Here is a 20017-nt window from a genome sequence, read left to right on the forward strand (position 1 = left end):
CCAAAAGCATTCAGCAGTTCACAAATGTTATTAAGCAGTACCTATATCCATGACAGTATGCTCATCTTATACAAAGACTGAAGTTTCCTATACTTGTCATCTTATAGTTGTTTCAATAGTACAGGAATATTCTGTTCTTTGTAGGCTTCCTGTAAATGGCTTAAAACCATCTATTTCTCATATCTCATTGGGCATGATTATTTGGTAATTTTTTTCATGGTTATGTGTCCATATTTTATAAATCTTAAGACAATTTTAGCATTTTTTTTAGATATTCAGATATTTCATCCTGATTTCCAATTCATATTTTTCTACATCATTGTTTCACTGTTCATGTACAAATGCTCTATGATTGCAGTTTTGACCCCTTCTTTTATTCAAGATTAACTCTAGAAGACTTTAAAGAATTTCACATGGTTAAGTCTGTTGAATTTTAAATCCTAGTTTTTATTTATATCCTGGTTATTATTATTTACTTGTTTTTTGTCAAAGAATATAATCTATAAATGTCAAGGATATGTGGTCAATGTATTGAGGTTTCTTTTGTAAAATTCCGTTATTTACTTAGTCAGTGAGCTTCCCTGATACACATTTTAGAGCAGGAACCAGCAAAACACAGCCATCAAAATAAATCTAGTCTGCTGCATGTTCTTATAAATAAAGTTTTATGGGAACACAGCCAGGCTCATTCAATTCCCACTGCAAGCAGGCAGCACCATCCAATTGGTTTAGGGCCAAGACAGCAAACAGCATAGAAAATGTTTGTTCTCTCTCTTCTGGAGCTGGGACACCCATCTTCTGCCCTTGGACATTAGAACTCCCAGGCTCTCTAGCACCAGACTCCATGATTTACACTAGCAGCACCCGGGTTCTGAGTCCTTCAGACTTAGGCTGAGCCATGCTACTGGCTTCCCTTGTTCTCCAGTGTGCAGAGAGCTTATCTGTGGGACTCCTCGGCCTCCATAATAACGTAAGCCTATTCCGAATTGGCTTCTATATTCTATTGGTTATGTTTCTCTGGAAAATCCTAAAAAAATGAGTTTTTTTTTCTTTCAGCATTTTAAATATTTCACTCCAATCATATAATTCTTATCCTTGCTCCCCCTATCACTGGGTGTTTTTCCCTCTGGCTTCTTTCAAGAGTTTCTCTTTTTCATTTCTGCAGTTTGAATATAACATATGTGAGTGCACAGTTTGAATATATATGAGTGTACATTTTTTCGTACTGATCCTGCTCCATGTTCTCCTCATTCACAGGACAATGAAATTCACCAACACTGTGCCTCCATCATGTCTCCTAAGCCCCTACACAGTCCCCTAACTGTCCCCCTAGCTATCCCTGTTGTAGGTCAGTCAACTGGACAACTTCTTTCACCCTCTATTTTTGTATCTCCTGGTCACCAACTCATCTTCAGGGAGATTCAGATCTGTTAAACTAAGCACAGAGCATCCAGGTCACATGGTAGTTCCCAAGGTTTTCTTTAAGCCCTAGTTTCTACAGATGGTCAAGTGAAAAGCTGCCCAGATGTTCTAGAAAAATATATACTTTCTCCCTCTTAATATTCACAATGGATACCTGCATTATTCTACAGAACATCTAAAAAGTGTTGAGTTTGTGCTTTTTGATTAGCATCTTATGTTTCAAACAACCCAGTAAAGTGGCTGAAATTTCTGCCTCTGTTGGCCGCCAACACTCAGGAACTTAATTACGCTGCCCCACCTTTCCAGGTGAAAGGAGTTCTGTTTTCACCATTCACACAGCCCTACGCTCACTGCTGAAATGTACATTCTCCTGTCTCTCAGTGGCAGGTCTCTGAAGGCCTGGCCTGCTCTCTTCCTTAGCCACCCACTCAGCCATCACTTCCTTTAGGAACTAGCCTCACCTTCCCTCACCTCACCTCCAACCAGGCTGAAATAATTGCCTTTCATATTTATCTCCACCATTCAACAAATAAAGGCAAAGAAATACAGTAGACTCAGTATCTGTGAGGAATTTGTTCCAAGACCTCCCAGCGATACCAAAATCTATGGATGCTCAAGTTGCTTATATAAAATGGCATATTTGCATATAATGCACACACATCCTCCTGCATAATTCAGATCACTTCTAGATTACTTATAACACCTAATACAATGTAAATTCTATGTAAATAGTTATGCGCAGGTAGTACTGTATTAGTTTTTATTTGTACTTTTATATTGTTGCACTGTTTGATTTTTTTTATTATTTTTGATCCCTGGTTGGTTGAATCTATACAGTAGAACCTATGGATATGAAGGACTGACTGTACTTTATTAGCTGCTTGGTGCTAGGCATATAAAGCTGCCAAATAAATATGTACAAAGAATCTCCAACTCAGTATGTTCGTTCCTCAAGAACAAGTATCATATTAATCTTTCTAGCTCTAGCACCATTCAAGGACATGACAGCTGCCCAATGAACACGTTTGTTTGCAAATACTTTTTTTATACATTATGTACAAATGCAGCTCTCAACATCTCCTCTGGAGTTGAAATATTAATTACTATGATAAATGAACTTACACGTTAATAGAAATGGATTGGGATAGGGAAAGGAGCTCTTCCAGTTTGATAAGTGAATTTTCAATTTTAAAAAAAAAAGGTGGCTCGGCGCCTGTGGCTCAAGCGGCTAAGGCGCCAGCCACATACACCTAAGGTGGCGGGTTCGAATCCCCAGCCTGGGCCCGCCAAACAACAATGATGGCTGCAACCAAAAAAATGGCCAGGCGTTGTGGCGGGCACCTGTAGTCCCAGCTACTTGGGAGGCTGAGGCAGGAGACTCGCTTGAGCCCAGGAGTTGGAGGTTGCTGTGAGGGTGATGCCATGGCACTCTACCCAGGGGGATAGCTTGAGGCTCCGTCTCAAAAAAAAAAAAAAAAAAAAGGTATTTGTCCTGAAATCGTCACTCCACATTTGCTATCTGGCTCATAAGACTGACGCAGGGAAGGATAAGAAGCCACTCTGCTGGGCCCCACCCTCTCGGTTAGCTCTGGGTTGGGCTTCTAAAGCTGCAACACCACAGGAATGACTTGTGCACCGAAAGTCTATGAGATTCCATCCCCTGCTAAATACAGTTCCACACGCCTTCAGCTTTTCCACCACTCTGGAAGCTTCATTCTCTTTTTTTTCTTTTCTTTTTTTTGGGGGGGGGGCAGGGTTTTTTTGTTTTTTTTTTGTTTGTTTGTTTGTTTTTTGGTCAGGGCTGGATTTGAACCCACCACCTCTGGCATATGGGGCCGGCGCCCTATTCCTTGAACCACAGGCACCACCCAGCTTCATTCTCTTTTCAGTCTCAAGGCAGAATTTGTACTTCAGGACTGTGATCTGCTCATGGAGAAAAGTATTTACCAGACTGCAGATAAATTACTTCACAAGGAATAAGAGTAGCCTGAAAAGTGGCACACAAACCAGTCAACTGTCTCATCCTTCATATGACTTTGAATTATCTATTAAGAGACACAATATAACCAACCTCAAAAGGATGTCAGCCCCAGGGCTCTAGAGGCCTGGAGTCCTTCACTAAGGGAGGCCAACAGGACTGGGGTGAAATCACAGTTCATACATGAGCTCTGCACTTAGCAGCTCCAGGAGACTCTCAACAGGCCACTCACCTCCGCCAGTGTAATTTCTCAATCTGTTAAATGAGCATGTGTGGCTAAAATGAATTGGAATAAGAGGGAAAGTCTCTGACCAACAATAAATGCTACTGTTATTGTTGGTATTAACACCACTCTTATCAAACCAATCAAGGAAGTAGCATCCCTGTGTTCCCTAAGACAAATGTAAATCAATAGTTATTAGCCCCACAATCTCCCCTCTCCACAAACATAAAAAAGAAGAGCAGAAAAGGGGAGAAATGTCCCAGGAAAAACAGTCTGCCTCAGAACAGAGGGACCCCTTGCAGCTAGGACCAGCAGCCTCCCCTTTTAGCCCCCAGGTGACTCCCGGCAGTGCTTTAAAGTTAAGACCAACAATTCTTTTGTCCATGAAGGGTTTGAATGCCAAGAGGTGCCAAACAGCATCTTAATTTGAACCCATGGGGAGAACAAGGCAATTTGTGACGTCCACTCTCTACTGCACAAAGTCCTCTGAGCTAGGCAAATGCACCACACAGCAGCATGTGCCTGCAGCCCTGCTCCACTGCTCCCATTGGCAGCACTTGGCCTCCAGCACCTGGCTGATCTCCGGCACTGAGTCCTGTGGTTCCTTGAGCTCAGAACCTTTCTGCTCCATATGAAGTGCAGAAAGTGCATCTTGAACTCCCACATTCTAGCTACATGCCAGATCTTTCCAGCTGATCTGAAACACAGGTGTCTGCAAAGATGAAGAACTTCCCTACTGGCCCTGACTTTTGCTAGAGAGAGAGGCTGTGGTCACAACTTTCAGCAAATTCGCCTAGTCCTAACCAAAGCTTCCCTGTGTGGAGAGTTTCCTTTGGAGGATATACAATTCTGCCTGGGATCCACCAGTGCTGCTGGAGCTGTGGGGCAAAGGGAATAGCCTAAGAGCCTTGCTGGGACCTGTATGGTGGAAGGGGGTGGGTGGTAGATGAAGGTGGTCTTCATCTCCAGGGCAGAGAGGTACCTGCAGGCAGTGTGACTATTCTGCTAGCCTTCTAGCTTGACTCCTGATCCTCCTCAAGCTGTTGTTTTTATGTGTTAAAAAAATAAAATAAGGGTGAAAATGGCAGGCTCACTGCTTTGGTCTGCCACAGCCCCTAGGCTCTACAGGGGAGGATGGAGGATTATCGCTTAAGGCAGAGGGTTCACAGGATGTTACAGTCCTTCAGCTGAACTGTGTAATAGTGCATTAATGAGTCCAGAACTCCTTCCATGCACAGCCCATGTACAGTATCAAGTCTCCGTGCCAGGGGTCCGTATAGACAGGGAGTGGCTTGATGTAAAGTTTCAGTTCCTCCTCATAGGCCACACTTATCCATGAGTCCCTCAGTACTTCTTCTCAAGAGCCTCTCTCACTGAGTGGGCTTAAGGATTGGGAATCTCTTAAGGTTTTTATACTCCAGACATGTAAAAGGGAATGTGGTGTATTTCTCTTAGTATCGGCTTTGGCAGCTCTGCAAAAGTCTGTCTGTTAAAAGGCAAGGACCCAGTGACTCCCAGGCTCTACACATCCACTGAAAGACTGTCACACTCTTGGTCCTGGAGGGTTCCAAAGCAGCAGCAGCAGGACTGCCACAGACGGTGTCTAGCTTGTTCCCAAAGATGAACTCACTGCTGAAGGCAAGGTCTCCAACCTTGATGTTCAGGTCAGAATCCAAAGCTCTTTGTGTTTTAGGTCCGTGTGGGCAATACCCTTCTGGTGGTAGTACTATCTGCTTGAATTTGCCATAAGTCAAAAGGCCCAGGCCCTTTCATTATATGAAGACACAGCTGGAAGGCATAGTCTCTGAGAAATGGGCCCTTAGCAGACAATAAATCTCCTGGCTCCTTGCTGTTGAACTTTCTAGTCTTCAAAATTGTAAGAAATAAATGTTTGTTATTTACAATAAATAAATAAATAACAAAAACCCAGGCCCAGCCAGGGACTTAAATAGGTGCTTGAAATTCCCCAGCCATGGCTCCTATGTCATAGAAAAAAAATGGGCCAACAATGGCTGAGAAAAACACTGAGTGGTTTTCTCAATTGTGGTCTCAAGGGCTGGGCACAGTGACTCATACCAGGTAATCCGAGCACTCTGGGAGGCTGAGGTGGGAGGATCCCTTGATTTCAGGAGTTTGATACCAGCCTGAGCAAGACTGAGACTCTGTCTCTACTAAAAATAGAAAATATTAGCTGTGGCAGGCACCTGTAGTCCCAGCTACTCAGGACGCTGAGACAGGAGGATCACTTGAGCTCAGAAGTCTGAGGTAGCTATAAGCTAGGCTGACACCATGGCACTAGAGACTGGGTGACAGCGTAAGATTCTGTTTAAACAAACAAACAAAATTGTTTTGTCATTGATTTTTATGCAGCTCAAGTATGATATGCCTAAGTACAGATTTTTTGGTATTTGTCTACCTGCTGTTCTCTGAGTATCCTAGATCTGTGCTTTGGTGTCTCAGCCATTATTATAACAAATATTTCTCCTATTCCTTCCTCTCTTTGTCCTCCCGCTCGTATTTCCACTATGTTTGTTATTATACTTTGTATAATTATCCACAAATTCTAAATGTTCTATTCCATTTTCTTCAATCTTTTTCCTCTTTCCATTCTAGTTTTTGAAGTTTCTATTGACATTCCTTCAAGTTCACTGATTCTTTCCTCAGCCACATCCAGTCTATTGAAGCATCCATCAAAAGCATTCTTCATTTGTTAGTGTTGTGTGTGTGTTTTTAATTTCTACCATTTCTTTCTTATTCTTCTTTAAGTTTCTACATCACTGCTTACATTACTCATCTGTTGCATGTTATCCGTTTTTCCATTAGGACCCTCGGCATATAACCATAGTTTTAAATTCCCAGTTTGATAATCCTAACATATCCACTACTTCTGAGTTTGGGTCTAATGCCTATTCTGTTTCTTCAAACTATGTTTTTTTCTACTTTTAGTATGCCCTGTAATAATGTCTTGTTCAAAGATGGGCATAACATATTGGTTTAAACAACCCCCAAACCGGTTCCTACAGGGACATCCATTCCTGAACTTCAGGGCTAATGAGTGGGATGCTCTGTATATATGACTGTTTGTCTCACTGCAGTCTGCCCTATGACCTCGATTCTCTAATGGACGTATTAAAAGTTGTAGATTTTCAGTTTGTTCAGTTTTTCTCTTATTGTGAGCACAGGAGTGGTGATCTCTTACTAAATTGTATTATTATAAAATTTAAAAACTTTTTTTCTGTTGTTGAGTCAGGGTCTTGCTCTGTTTCTCCAGCTAGAGTTGCAGTAGCATCATCCTAGCTCATTGTAACTTCTACCTCCTGGGCTCAAGCAATCTACCCGCTTCAGCCTTCTGAGTAGCTAAGATTATAGGCACATACCATCACACCTGGCTAATGTTTTCTATTTTTCTTTTTTTCAGTAGAGATAAGGCCTTGCACTTGCTTAGGCTGGTCTCAAATTCCTGAACTCAAGGGATCTTCCCACTTCCCAGAATGCTGGGATTACAGGTATGAGCCACTGCATGTGGCCCCAAATTAAAGAAGTAACTCTTTTTACTCAGAGCTATACGGTATAAAGAATGACCTAAAAAATTGAAAGTTACGGTAAAATTCAGATATTTGTGGGGTCTTTATTTTAAAATGCACATTTATCAAAGAAAAATTAAAAGATTATAATGTAATACAACTATCTTTTATTTGTATAGGTTAGTTTTCCATTAAATAGTACCAATTACCACTCAACAACTCAAGGCTTTTGCCAACACCAGAGTTAATCTATGAAAATGCAGTAGGATATTGCCATACATTTATTCATTCAGAGATATAAAATGCAATTTTTAAAATACCTAGAAACAGAACAGATTTTTTGGATTCACAGAACCCTGAGGGTTAGGAGGAGCTAAAATTTTTCTAATAGTAAAGATTTGAAGATGACCCCATATACCAATGGTGACAGGTTTGAAACCGGCCCCAGCCAGCTAAAACAGCAGTGGCAACTGCAACAAAAATAGCTGGGCGTTGTGGCAGGTGCCTGTAGTCCCAGCAACTCGGGAGGCTGAACCAAGAGAATCACCCTAGCTCAAGAGCTGGAGGTTGCTGTGAGCTGTGACGCCACAGCACTCTACCAAGGGTGACAAAGTGAGACTGTGTCTCAAAAACAAAAACAAAAAAAGATTTGAGAGCTATGCTTTCTTTTTCTTTCCTTTTTTCTTTTTTGAGAGTCTCACTTTGTTGCCCTAGGTTGAATGCCATGATGTCATAGCTCACAGCAACCTCAAACTCTTGGCCTCAAACGGTACTCCTGCCTCAGCCTCCCAAGTAGCTGGGACTACAGGCACCTGCCACAATGCCTGGCTATTTTTAGAGACTGGGGTCTCATTCTGGCTCAGGCTGGTCTCAAACCTGTGAGCTTAGGCAATCCACCTGCCTCGGCCTCCCAGAGTGCTGGGATTACAGGCATGCACCACTGTGTCTGGCCCTTTTCTTTTCTTTTTTTTTTTTTAATATTTTTTTATTTTTTGAGACAGGGTCTTACTCTGTCACCCAGGCTACAGGCCAGTGGCATGATCATAGTGAAAGCACATGTAGTGAGAATAAGTTGGTATCATTCAGGCCAGGACTGAGATGACACAGCTGGTCTGACTGGTGTAGGTCCTACATGACCTTCAACTCCTGTCTCCCATTTTTGCTGTATTGTAAATTCAGCTTAACTAAATGTGTGTCTCTTGAGTAGTTTAGAGCAATTGACTTTAGGAGATTAACTTTGAATTGGAATGTTGTTTTGGTTCCTGGGTAATGCTGATTATTGTTGCTTAAGATAAAGATGAACATGATTTTTACTCAGAACTTTTATGTATAAAACTGTGATTTTGGAAATGGAAGAACACAACAGTCTAGGAGAAAATACTATCACCGTCTCCGGAATCGCTGGCCTTCTGACAAATAAAATTTTGGTGGACCTATCCCCGCCTCTACATATTTGCTAAAAGTGACAGGCAACCAGACTCTCTTCCTCCAGTAATAGTTCACTGCAGCCTCCAACTCCTGCCCTCAACCTCTCAAGCAGCTGGGAAAACAGGCCCACCCCACCACTTCCAGCTAATTTTCAAAATTTTGGTAGAGACCAGAATCTTACTATGTTGCCAAATCTGGTCTCAAACTCCTACACTCAAGTGATCCTCCTGCCTCTGCTCCCAAAGTGCTGGGATTATAGATAGGCATGAGCTACAGTGTCCATCAAGAGCACTGTTTCCAAAAATACAACATAATGTACTAGATGTCATTAGTAATGAGGTGTTCTTCCTAAAGAAAACTTCCAAATAAGGTAGGCTTATACTGTAAGATTGAAAGAAAATACATAACTTTTTACTAGTTTGGTAAGGATATTTCTAATCTATACTTGCCTTCACAATAGTACACAGAACATTATTTAGTTTTAAAAACACAATAATAAGGAAAAAACTTAAAATATTGTTGAGAATTACCAAAATGTGACACAGAGACATGAAGTGAACATATGTTGGAAAAATAGCACCAACAGAAACCTTTCATTTTTAAAAAACACAGTATTGGCAAAACACAACATCTGCAAGTCATAGTAATGAAAAGTGCAATAAAACAAGGTATGCCTATATTCTATAAGCTAAAAATGGAAAACTAGGATCATTATCATCACTTTTAATCAAATTTTATATTCCTATGCTGGGTTCAAAGAGTAACAGAACAAACTCTGACCTAGAAATTATGCAAAAACACCAAATTGATCATAATTCACATGTAATTAGCCAAATTTGAATCATTAGACCCAAACAGATAACTCTAAGGTCAAATTGAGTTTTTCACTGCCATGATAATTACAGAACAAGTGGTTCCAAATGAATGATAAAGGTTGCTGACATGATTACTTCCTTTCCCTCAATAATTCTGTAAAACAATAACGATGGAATTTGTTTAGCCTTGGAAGTGGCTTATTTATTTATTCTTTTGGCTAGCTAGTTAGCATTTGGGTCGTGTTTCCTCAGAAGATTTCACATACTGAGTTTAAAAAAAAATAAAAAATAAAAACTACCTTACATCAAATGTGAACCATGAACACTTCTCAAAGCCTACCAGTAAAAATGAGGTTAGGCCATGCCAAGGTGGAAAGAAAGAAAATCTACAAATCATAAGAATAATTTCAAAAGTAGTTGGGAGAAACAAATTAGCTACGTGAAGACTTTCACTCACATTCTTTTCTTGGTCAAATTTATGCTTCTTCTCAGCAGCAATAAGAACTACTGCTCTACTGATCTTTTCTCCTCCCTGCTACTAAATCCGGAACTTGTGGTACAAAGAAGGTCCTGGTCCTAGTACTACTCATGTTTTTATTACTACTCATGTTTCAGTACTTCATGGTACTTGACATCTCGGGGCCTTGGGACCAGAGAAGAGTTAGCTAATTTCCAGAGAACTCAGACAACTTGCCTGCTACTGCTTACTACACTTACCTTTGATGTGCAAACTGAAAGCCAAAAACCTAAGCCAATGGGAGTCTTCCATCCTTCTTCAATCAGGCTCCTGTAGTGAGGACACTCTGCCCTACATCTTCAGTGACAGACAACTAGAAGCCACTCACTCCCTACAGCCTGAACCCTCCAAAATTATTACAACAATCCAAGCTGAAACTTGTTCAACTTGCTTACTGCCCAGCCCATTTTGTTCCTTGAAAATCACTGCAGAGGCTCTGGCCCACGTTTTCCCCTTGCTTCCTGTGCCCCAAACCTACTCTGGGGCTCCCTGTTTACCCCTCCAGGGGACTCTTCAATTGCAACCATCTGCACTGTTGGCCTCAGCATATTTGGACAATAGGACCTACATTTTAAAAGTCTTCCCTTTTCAACCTTTTCTGGGCTACAGCAAGTTGATGCTAATCCTCCCTTTCACCAAGTAAAGAGGTTCTCAGGCTTGGGGGAAGGAGGAAAGAAAGAGAAGAATATGCAGAAATCCTTATCTACTTCATGTGCTTTAGGGGGACCTTGCCATGGTAATAACATTGTTTTAGGGCCTTTTTTATTATTTTTTTTTTTGGCTTTTTTGGGTCATGTTCAAAACAGATTAGTGATAAAGAGAAGACAGACAAGCAGATTCCCAGCATAGACAGCATACCCAACCCTTGACTTTTCCAGAGCATGAGGAGGCACAGTCTTCATTTCAAGAGAAATGGGACCACATTACCCATTGCTTCATGACTCTTGAACTCTATGGAAAAACAGGTTCCCCGATGACCCTGCTCATATTATACATTATAGGGAGCTTGACTCCTTATTTAGTAAAGTTTTCATGTGTAATGCAGAGTTAGCATTTAAGGGGCTCTTGCCTTTTTTTAATATAAATATTTATGTTAAATATTTAACATAATATGATTTTATGTTGCCTTTTCAATATAAAATAAGACATAATACAAGAAACATGAATAAAAGATGAAAGCAGCCATTAAACAACAGATAATGTATCTTGGAAATTCAGTGAACATAAACTAATAACAATAGCAACTGTTTTATTTAGCACTTACTATGTCCAGACATTTTTCTGTTTTCCCTATTTAATAACTTTTCATTCTCTCAACTCCCTTACAAGGATAGCCTATCAATACTTTGTCCAACAACCCACAAGCAAGCAATACTTATTACAGTAGGCATCACACCTTGGCAGTTTGGCTCAAGTGACTTACTAGAGATAACCACATGTTTACATGCACAAAGACAGACACACACTTCATGTGCTCCTTTATATATGAAAAGGGCACCCCAATAAAACTCTTTTCCCATAAGTGTTTACCCCCAACCACTCTTTAGTGGCAAGGGGAAGCAATGAAAGATGCTGACTGTCATTAACAACACCCACAACAGTTTTTAATCAATACAAAGTGAATTGACTTAGATGAGGCAAAGAACACTGGTATCATTAACACACTTTTACCAGACAAACCAACTGTTCAGCTGTAGAGAAGTACAAAATTATTAGAAAACACTCCTAACTACAAGTCAGAAGATACAATAAATTCAGAACTTATATGATTTATCCAGGTCCTAGGAATGATTACTAACTCAAGAGGTATACTGAGAGGATTAAATGGAATCATGTAGATCAGAGATCTCCGCAAACTTTAGAGACCTATATAAAAGTAACACAATATTGCTACAAGCATGCTCAAAAGGCAACTGTGAGGACTAAGAGGGTTATTAAGTGTGCTGCCACGGTAAAGACTGGGTAAACAACTTCTAGGAGAACGGCTTTAATTTTTATTTTGTTTTAAGATGAAATATTTCATAAGAGAGAATAGAGGCTTGGTGCAGTGACTTGCACCTGTAATCCCAGCACTTTGGGAGGCCAAGGCAGGAGGAATATTCAAGCCCAGGAGTTTGAGGGTGCAGTGAGCTGTGACGATACTACTGAATTCCACCCAAAGTGACAAAGCAAGACTGACTCAAAAAAAAAAAAAAAAAAGAGAGAGAGAGAATAGAGAAACATTATGGGATTTGTGCTTCATAATTTAAGGAGACGGAAGCAGGGCAGAGAGTGCTGGATACACCATAGCAACTGCACACAACTATGATTATCTCCTGGGAACTAGGGTGCATGCACTCCACAGCAAATGGGGAAACACTTCTTTAAAGTCACTGCACTGCACTCCATGATATGATGGGAAAATTCCGAACACTGACTATGAAATGTGGTCAGGATAGCCAAAGATTAAGCCTAATTTCATTCTAAACAAACAACTGCTTTATTTTCTTGCCTCTTAATTTTTAACATATTAACTCCAATCCCAAAAATGTTTCAGTTACAGTTCAAGGCATAATGTTCTTGCTTACATTACCTCAAACATCCACAGAGTTAAGGAATTCTTGATTAAAAAGACAAATATAAATATAATACTAGAGAAACAAAGTAAACGTATATTACAGCTGTCGGGATGGGTCTTCAAAGAATCACAACACTGAACACACTAAGTTCCCAGCCATACAGGAAAGTACATCTTCTATAGGTTAATTTAAAAAAAAAAAACCACATTTGAAAGCCAAATAGTAAGTCTGAGAAAATAATCAAAATGACAAAATATGATTAGTTTTATTATAAACACAGCTCACAAAGATCATTAAGAGAACACTAAGAGCCTCAAAAAAAAAAGTGGAAAAATACATAAGCAGATAATTCATGACAAAGGAGACGCAACCAAAATACCAACAAGGGGAACACAAACTAAAATAGAGATTCCGTTGTTGGCCCATTAACACTGGGTTAACATAGTTAAGACAATGCCGAAGGCCCATAATCGTGTCCTGAATCTGTGTAGTACTCCCGGGCATTGCTGGCAGCAGTTTACACCAATCTAGGACTTTGAAAACTAATTTGGCAAATGTGTCAAAAGTCTATACTCTGACTCAAAACATATTCTGAAAGGTGAATGATGAAAATACAAAACACAGGGACCGTTACTAAGCATGAAGATTCCCATGAAGGCAAAAATTTATTATAACAAGAGGGAAAAACAAAAACATCTCAAACAATCAGAAAATGACTTCAGTAAAACATTATGTCCAGTGAAGGAAATACTATGCAGCAAGCAAAACATTATGAAAAATAAGCAAGACTAAGTGAATACTGATAATAAATCAGTATTAAAATCAGCTAAACTAAAATCAAAAAAGCACATAAATTTAGTTACACAGATAAACAGATAGATACATATAGGTAGATGCACAGAAAAAGTTCCTGGAAAGAAGTATTCTAAAATGCCAAGTGGTCTTATTAACAGGGGCAGGATTATCAGATTAAACAGCTCATCCAAAATCGTAACTTCTAAGTGACAGAGTTGGGATTCTACCCCAAGCCTTTCTTAGCTCTACGCTATTCCAAATGTCTGAATTTTTTGTTTTTTATTTATGGAAATCTTAAACATACATAAAAAGAGACTAGCATATAAAGCTCCATGTTCCCATCACCCAGCTTCAACATTTTCTCTCATTTTAACTACAACTCCTCAACACACTTTTATGTTGTTTTTCAGGGAGTACTTTAGTGCAAACCTCAGACATTCTATCATCTCACCTATAAATAATTTAGTTTTATCTTTACGAAGGACTTTGTATTCAGTCCATGTTCAATCTTTCCATGCCGTCTCAAAAATTACTCTGCATTTGATGTGTGAAAATCATTGTTCTGTTTTAAAAATGCCCTAATACTCCTATTAAAAAAAAAAAAAATAACAACAGAACAAAAGCTACCTCGGTGAAAGCAGATGAGCTTCTCTAAATGTAGAGAAGGGGAGGGAAGGATGCACACCCAGATATTACGGGGGAAATGAGGCTAGAAAGGATGAGGGTTAGGAGATTGTGTCTTTTAAATACATTTTCACATTGCCTTCCCTGTGGCAGGAAGCATGAATGTAACTTTTTCTTTCTTTCTTTTTTTTTTTTAGAAATATAGTTAGGCTTTAGAATACACAGAAAAGTCCAATTCCAGAGCATTAGAGGGCAGTCCCCTGAAGGGGACACAAAGCAGCAGACAGCCTCCCTGGGAACAGTGACCACTTGAGATTTCCTCTCCGCAAGCTCTGTCTCATAAACTTTTTAAAATCAAAAAGAAAGTCATTATAAAAAATAACAATATCCCCTAAAGAAAAATTCAAGAATGACTGTATCAAGCTCCATGATAAAGAGTCATCCTCAACGGTCTTGGCTAGGAGGATACTCTTTCTTGTACTTGCACTGCCCAGCCCAGTGCCAGCTACTCAGTAAAACTGTGGCTCAGCGGAACAGATCTGGGGACACATCAGCTCCTATGTGACAGCAGCAGAGACCTCAAAACTGTGTGAAACTCCAGCTGTGAGAAGCCACAAGATGAGGCCTTCCAGGGGGATGGCAGCTAAATTTGTTCTCCTACCGGATAGGTGCCATTCTGATTCTGTACTGTGTCCCACATGCCGCTTTTTGAGCCAATAAATCTGTGTGTGCCACAGTAGAAATTGCCAAAAACTGCAATGGAAACTGAGAGTCCCCTAATTACATTGTAAGAGGTTACTCAATCAACTCCAGACAGTGGAGTTGCAATACAATCTTGATCTGCAATACAATCAGATGAATCCAAATTAACCACTGAGATCTGAGCAAAACAACTCCTTTTCTATAGGTCACTTCTGGGTAACAACAGGTCCACTTAAACCTGACCTTCATTGTAAGGCCTAAGAAGTGAAAAGTCTGACATTCTATTATCACTTCCATTACCTGAAAACCAAAAATTCTAATTTATAGGCAGATCTTTAATGCTATGTCCCCTTTTTCCTCCCCCAAAACATTTTAAATGTTTAAACCAAAATGAATTCTACCCTCCATAAATCTTTGTACTAGAAAGATTTTTTTCAACCATCTTTTTTCCTGTATTCTTATAAAAACTAGGCCAAAACTGATTTAAATTTGATTTTTTCAACTTAAAAAATCCCCCCATAAAAGAAAGTGGGATAGTACTGAGAACATAATAAAAAGATTCCAATGTTTCAGTTCTAAATAATGAAAAATCCATAATAATGAATAATCTTTTTCTTAGATTTAAACATGAACCTGCCTTCAACAGAAATGTATTTGGAAATATTATTTTTTTTAAATGTTGCTGAGGTGCTGTGGGTCTACAGATCACTTTGAATCTGGACAGACCTTGCAAGAGAATCATCTGCTCTTTAGGACAATTCCCACTTTAGTTACCACAGACTCTGGTCCTTTTCCTGCTCACAGTTCATGCCTGGATGATTTAGCCCAGTGAGAACTAAAACAGGAATAGAGGGATTCAATTCCACCAGGATTTAACCATTTGAAGTTCTATATTTGAACAACTGATAAGCACTGACATCGGTGAAATTCAAGAATGGTTTAAAATAGGTACCTGAGTGGCCCACTGCTGTAGTAAAGTGCTGGGTGACTAACAGATAATCACACACACACACACACACACACACACAAGTCATTTCTATTAAATACAGGCCTAGAGTACTTCACAGCTCCTGTTAAATATTTCTTAGTTTCCAAAATACAAGTTTATTTCCATTTATGACTACTTGACTATAGCCACTGTTTATCATTTTTCTATATATATTTATACATAATGCAGATATAGAATTTTCGCTTCCTAGTAAAAGTCATAGTGCAGTAACTAATTCATGTACTAGGTATATATTTTGCCATAATTGACACAAAAGACTATATATTGTATGATTCTACTTACATAAAAGTTCAAAATAGGTAAATCTATAGACTCAGAAAGTAGATAAGTGGTGGCTGGAGGTGAGGATATGGGAAAGGACTAATAATAGATTTGGGGTTTTCGTTTAGGGTGATGAAAATGTTCTGACTTAGAAAGTGGTGACAGTTAATACAACTTTGTGGATCTACTGTGCTTTAGAATTTCCGTGAGCACAACAGACGTAGCACCCCAAAAAAATGAACACAAAAGGAAATACAGATGATACCATTTTTAAAAAGGTATCCAGCGTTCCTTAACATGGCAGAACTGAAGAGGGATAGAAGAAGGCTTTCCCCCTCCCAATGTTGGAAACTGATTTCACGTACTGAAACCCAGGGTTAAGAATAGCAAAAACCAGCACAACCACTAACTACAAGCTCCACATATGAACCCCTCAGGAAGACAGCAGTGACCTAGACCTTCTAGTCTTCGAAAAACATCAACAACACCTACTCCATTCCAGCAAAATTGCCAGGAAGACGGGAATGAAGAAGCTAAACAAGGCAAAAATCCCAAGTGATATCAAGAGTCTATATATGTTTATTCAAATAACAAAATACTTGACCATCTCAACAAGAATATTCAGGAATGAGACAGGAACAAAATCAAGAAAATATTACTAGGCTATTTCTAATGAAAGAATTAGATAACAAGATACTGTTCTGAATTTATACTATTATATAAAAACAAAGTTTTGTTTGTCTCAGCTTTGTAAGATCATGATGAAATGAGCCAATATCCCTGCTAACAAACATAGTAACTACAGTAAACAGGCATGCTAACGTCAATGTAGATGCTTCAGAAAAGGTCAAGGAATCAACTGTCAGCTTAAACTGGTTAATTTCATTAAAATTATTAAACATGACAGGCTATCTCTAACTCCCAGGTTCTTTTACATAAGCAAAGCCATATTCTTTTAGTTCCAAATTTTGCATAATCACATTTTCTCAATTTCTAAAAAGACATCAACTTTGTCACTTATCTTAGAATGTCTTCTTCACTTTTCTAGTTCTATCTCAAAAGAAACTTTTTGAAGGCCATAAATCTTGACATAGTGAAAGCAAAATAATCACAGCACTCAACAGTGCCTTTAACATTTCTGAGCCATGAGGGATTAAACGAGCAGATGCTATGGAAATTGCCTGTCGGGAGAGGACAGCACAGAGTTCAGACTGCACCACAGCTGGGAGGGATTGAAGCTGCTAGCTATGGAATCAAGCTTAGGAGAAACTCTGGGCACAATTCCGGCATCCGAAATAAATTAAAGTAAACAGTATTGCTCTCCCTCATCCACCCTGTTAGCAGCCTCTCGGCTGAACTAGAGACCACACACTCAGACCACACAGCGCCAGCTGAACTCGCTCGCACGCAACATCTACAAGCTGTCACTCGGCAGCAGAAGAGAGGGAGAAGGATGAGGGGATGGGGGAGGGCTACGGGAAGCAGGAGGGAGGGGAGCAGGAGGGTCTTCTCTGTACAGCTGGAGAGTGATGTGTGGTTTGCAGAAGGGGGAGGGGTGGAGCCCATAAACCTCCCTGAGAAAACAAGCTGATCATGGCCTTGTGCAGCCCTGACCTGTACTCCCCCACACCAATTTAGTAGCTGATGAAGGATTAACAAAGCATCCATTTAACATCAATTAACCTCCTATCCATCACAGGTCAAAAGAGAAAATTACTATTACAAAAGCATTGCATTAAAATGAAGACAAAAGGCCACACTTTCTTATAATTTATACTGTACACTTAAATAAACGCATTTTCTTTATAGAGGTACTATATTAGTTTTAACCCATTTGCCTCTCTTCCTTTAATAAAGCACATATGGAGATAGATTTTAAGTGTTTTTGCAACAGAGGTCAGAAAATCTTAATTTTATAATTTTCTCACAATCTTAATTTTCCAAAATATTTATTGGTAGAACAAAAGATAGTAAATTGTCATTTTTTTACAGAACTTCAGACTAGAAATACGTAGAAAAATTAACTTGTAGCAATAATATGAATAAAAATATCAGAATGTAAAACCACAACCAAAAAGGAGTTTTAGAATCATAAAAGCAATATTTCTTTAGTAGAGAAGAATTTTACTGATTTCAATAGCATCCAAAAAAATCTGAACAAAAAGAGTGATCCCAAGTCTCACCCTGTGAAGTCTCCAGCACTCAGCTCAGCTAAAAGGAGAACGACCAAAGGCTTGGAGAATCTTTACTAAGCCGGCCAAGGAAGGCCTCAAGATACTAAAGTGCGATTTTCTCAATAGGTAGGCCATAGAAAAGTGAAATGGCTCTTTTTCCGGCTGGAACCATGGAGGCTGTCGAAGAGAAGAAAAAGAAGGTTCCTGCTGTGCCAGAAACCCTTAAGAAGAAGCGAAAGAATTTCGCAGAGCTGAAGATCAAGCGTCTGAGAAAGAAATGTGCCCAAAAGATGCTTCGAAAGGCAAGTAGGAAGCTTATCTATGAAAAGGCTAAGCATTATCATAAAGAATACAGGCAGATGTACAGAACTGAGATTCGGATGGCTAGGATGGCAAGAAAAGCTGGCAACTTCTATGTACCTGCAGAACCCAAATTGGCATTTGTCATCAGGATCAGAGGTATCAATGGTGTGAGTCCAAAGGTCCGAAAGGTGTTGCAGCTTCTTCGCCTTCGCCAGATCTTCAATGGAACTTTTGTTAAGCTCAACAAGGCTTCCATTAACATGCTGAGGATTGTAGAACCATACATTGCATGGGGGTACCCAAATCTGAAGTCAGTAAATGAGCTAATCTACAAACGTGGTTATGGCAAAATCAATAAGAAACGAATTGCATTGACTGATAACAGTTTGATTGCACGATCTCTTGGTAAATATGGCATCATCTGCATGGAGGATCTGATTCATGAGATCTATACTGTTGGAAAACGCTTCAAAGAAGCAAATAACTTCTTGTGGCCATTCAAGTTATCATCTCCACGGGGGGGAATGAAGAAAAAGACAACCCATTTTGTAGAAGGTGGAGATGCTGGTAACAGGGAAGACCAAATCAATAGGCTTATTAGAAGAATGAACTAAGGTATCTGCCCTGATTGTTTTTGTAATCTGGTCAGTTAATAAACAGTGACTGCTTTCAGATTGAAAAAAAAAAAAAAAAAGAAAAGTGAAATGAACGTCTTCTCCAAAAACACCCCTCAAAATAAAATAAAATAAAAAATAAAAAAGTCCACCCTTCCCCATATACAACTCAAGCTAGCAGTCTTGGTATTACCAGGAAACACATTAGAAAAAGAGAGCCTCAGACCCTAGCTCAACCTTACTGAATAAGAATCTGCACTATAGAGGAGGCACCTATGGCTCAGTCAGTAGTGCACTGGCCCCATATACTGAGGGTTATGAGTTCAAACCTGACCCCAGGCTAACTGCAACAACAAAAAATAATAGCCAGCATTGTGATGGGCGCCTGTAGTCTCAGCTACTTGGGAGGCTGAGGCAAGAGAATTGCCTACGCCCAGGAGTTGGTGGTTGCTCTGAGCTGTGTGATGACACGGCACTCTACCTAGGGCAATAGAGTGAGACTCTGTTTCTACCAAAAAAAAAAAAAAAAGAAAGAAAGAAAGAAAGAATCTGCACTATAGCAATGTGTGTGCATAGTAACATCTTGAGAAGCACTAAAATAGCCTCACCCAGTCCAGAACCATCTTGGATCTAGAGGACCCCCAAAAAAATCTGGTTGCAGAGCTGCCAAGTGATTTTCAATAGTAAAATTATCCTCGGCCAGACTGTCAGGCCGCTCTGCAATAAAACCAAAGTGTAGGCAGAATTTACCATATGCTCCTTGAGCTGCCCTGGCCCTGCTTTAGGACAGTTTGGTCCTCACTAAACTGGCAGGGGGAACTCAAAGCGATCTCCCAGAGATATTGAGGAAAGGGTTCAGGAGAATGGTAATTTCCTTCCTCAGTTCTCTGTAAACTCACACACCACTCTTCCTCAGTTAAGGTCAAGGTAGATCAGCATGGCCATAGTTTTACTACTTCACAGAACAGACTGAGACAAGTCTGACACAGGGTCATGAAATCTGTGGTCTAGTTTTCTTAATTAATCAGCTTTCTCCTGCTGCTTCAGCTCCAAATCATGGTTAACAAAAA

The 20017-nt window shown here is 39.7% G+C and overlaps 2 protein-coding genes across 4 annotated transcripts in view; one reads left to right on the forward strand and one right to left on the reverse strand.

The window, feature by feature from the left end:
* Nucleotides 1–20017, reverse strand: part of EXOC2 (exocyst complex component 2) — a 217468-nt gene that overhangs the window by 191463 nt on the left and 5988 nt on the right. The window lies entirely within an intron of this gene.
* On the forward strand, nt 18167–19032 carry LOC100952668 (60S ribosomal protein L7). The gene has a single exon (XM_012811086.2). It carries the CDS (start codon nt 18177–18179, stop codon nt 18945–18947), a length of 771 nt encoding a protein of 256 aa, XP_012666540.2. The 5' UTR covers nt 18167–18176; the 3' UTR covers nt 18948–19032.

The sequence above is a fragment of the Otolemur garnettii genome, unplaced genomic scaffold (assembly GCF_000181295.1).
Source record: "Otolemur garnettii isolate 467f Iridium unplaced genomic scaffold, OtoGar3 scaffold00149, whole genome shotgun sequence".
NCBI lineage: Eukaryota > Metazoa > Chordata > Mammalia > Primates > Galagidae > Otolemur > Otolemur garnettii.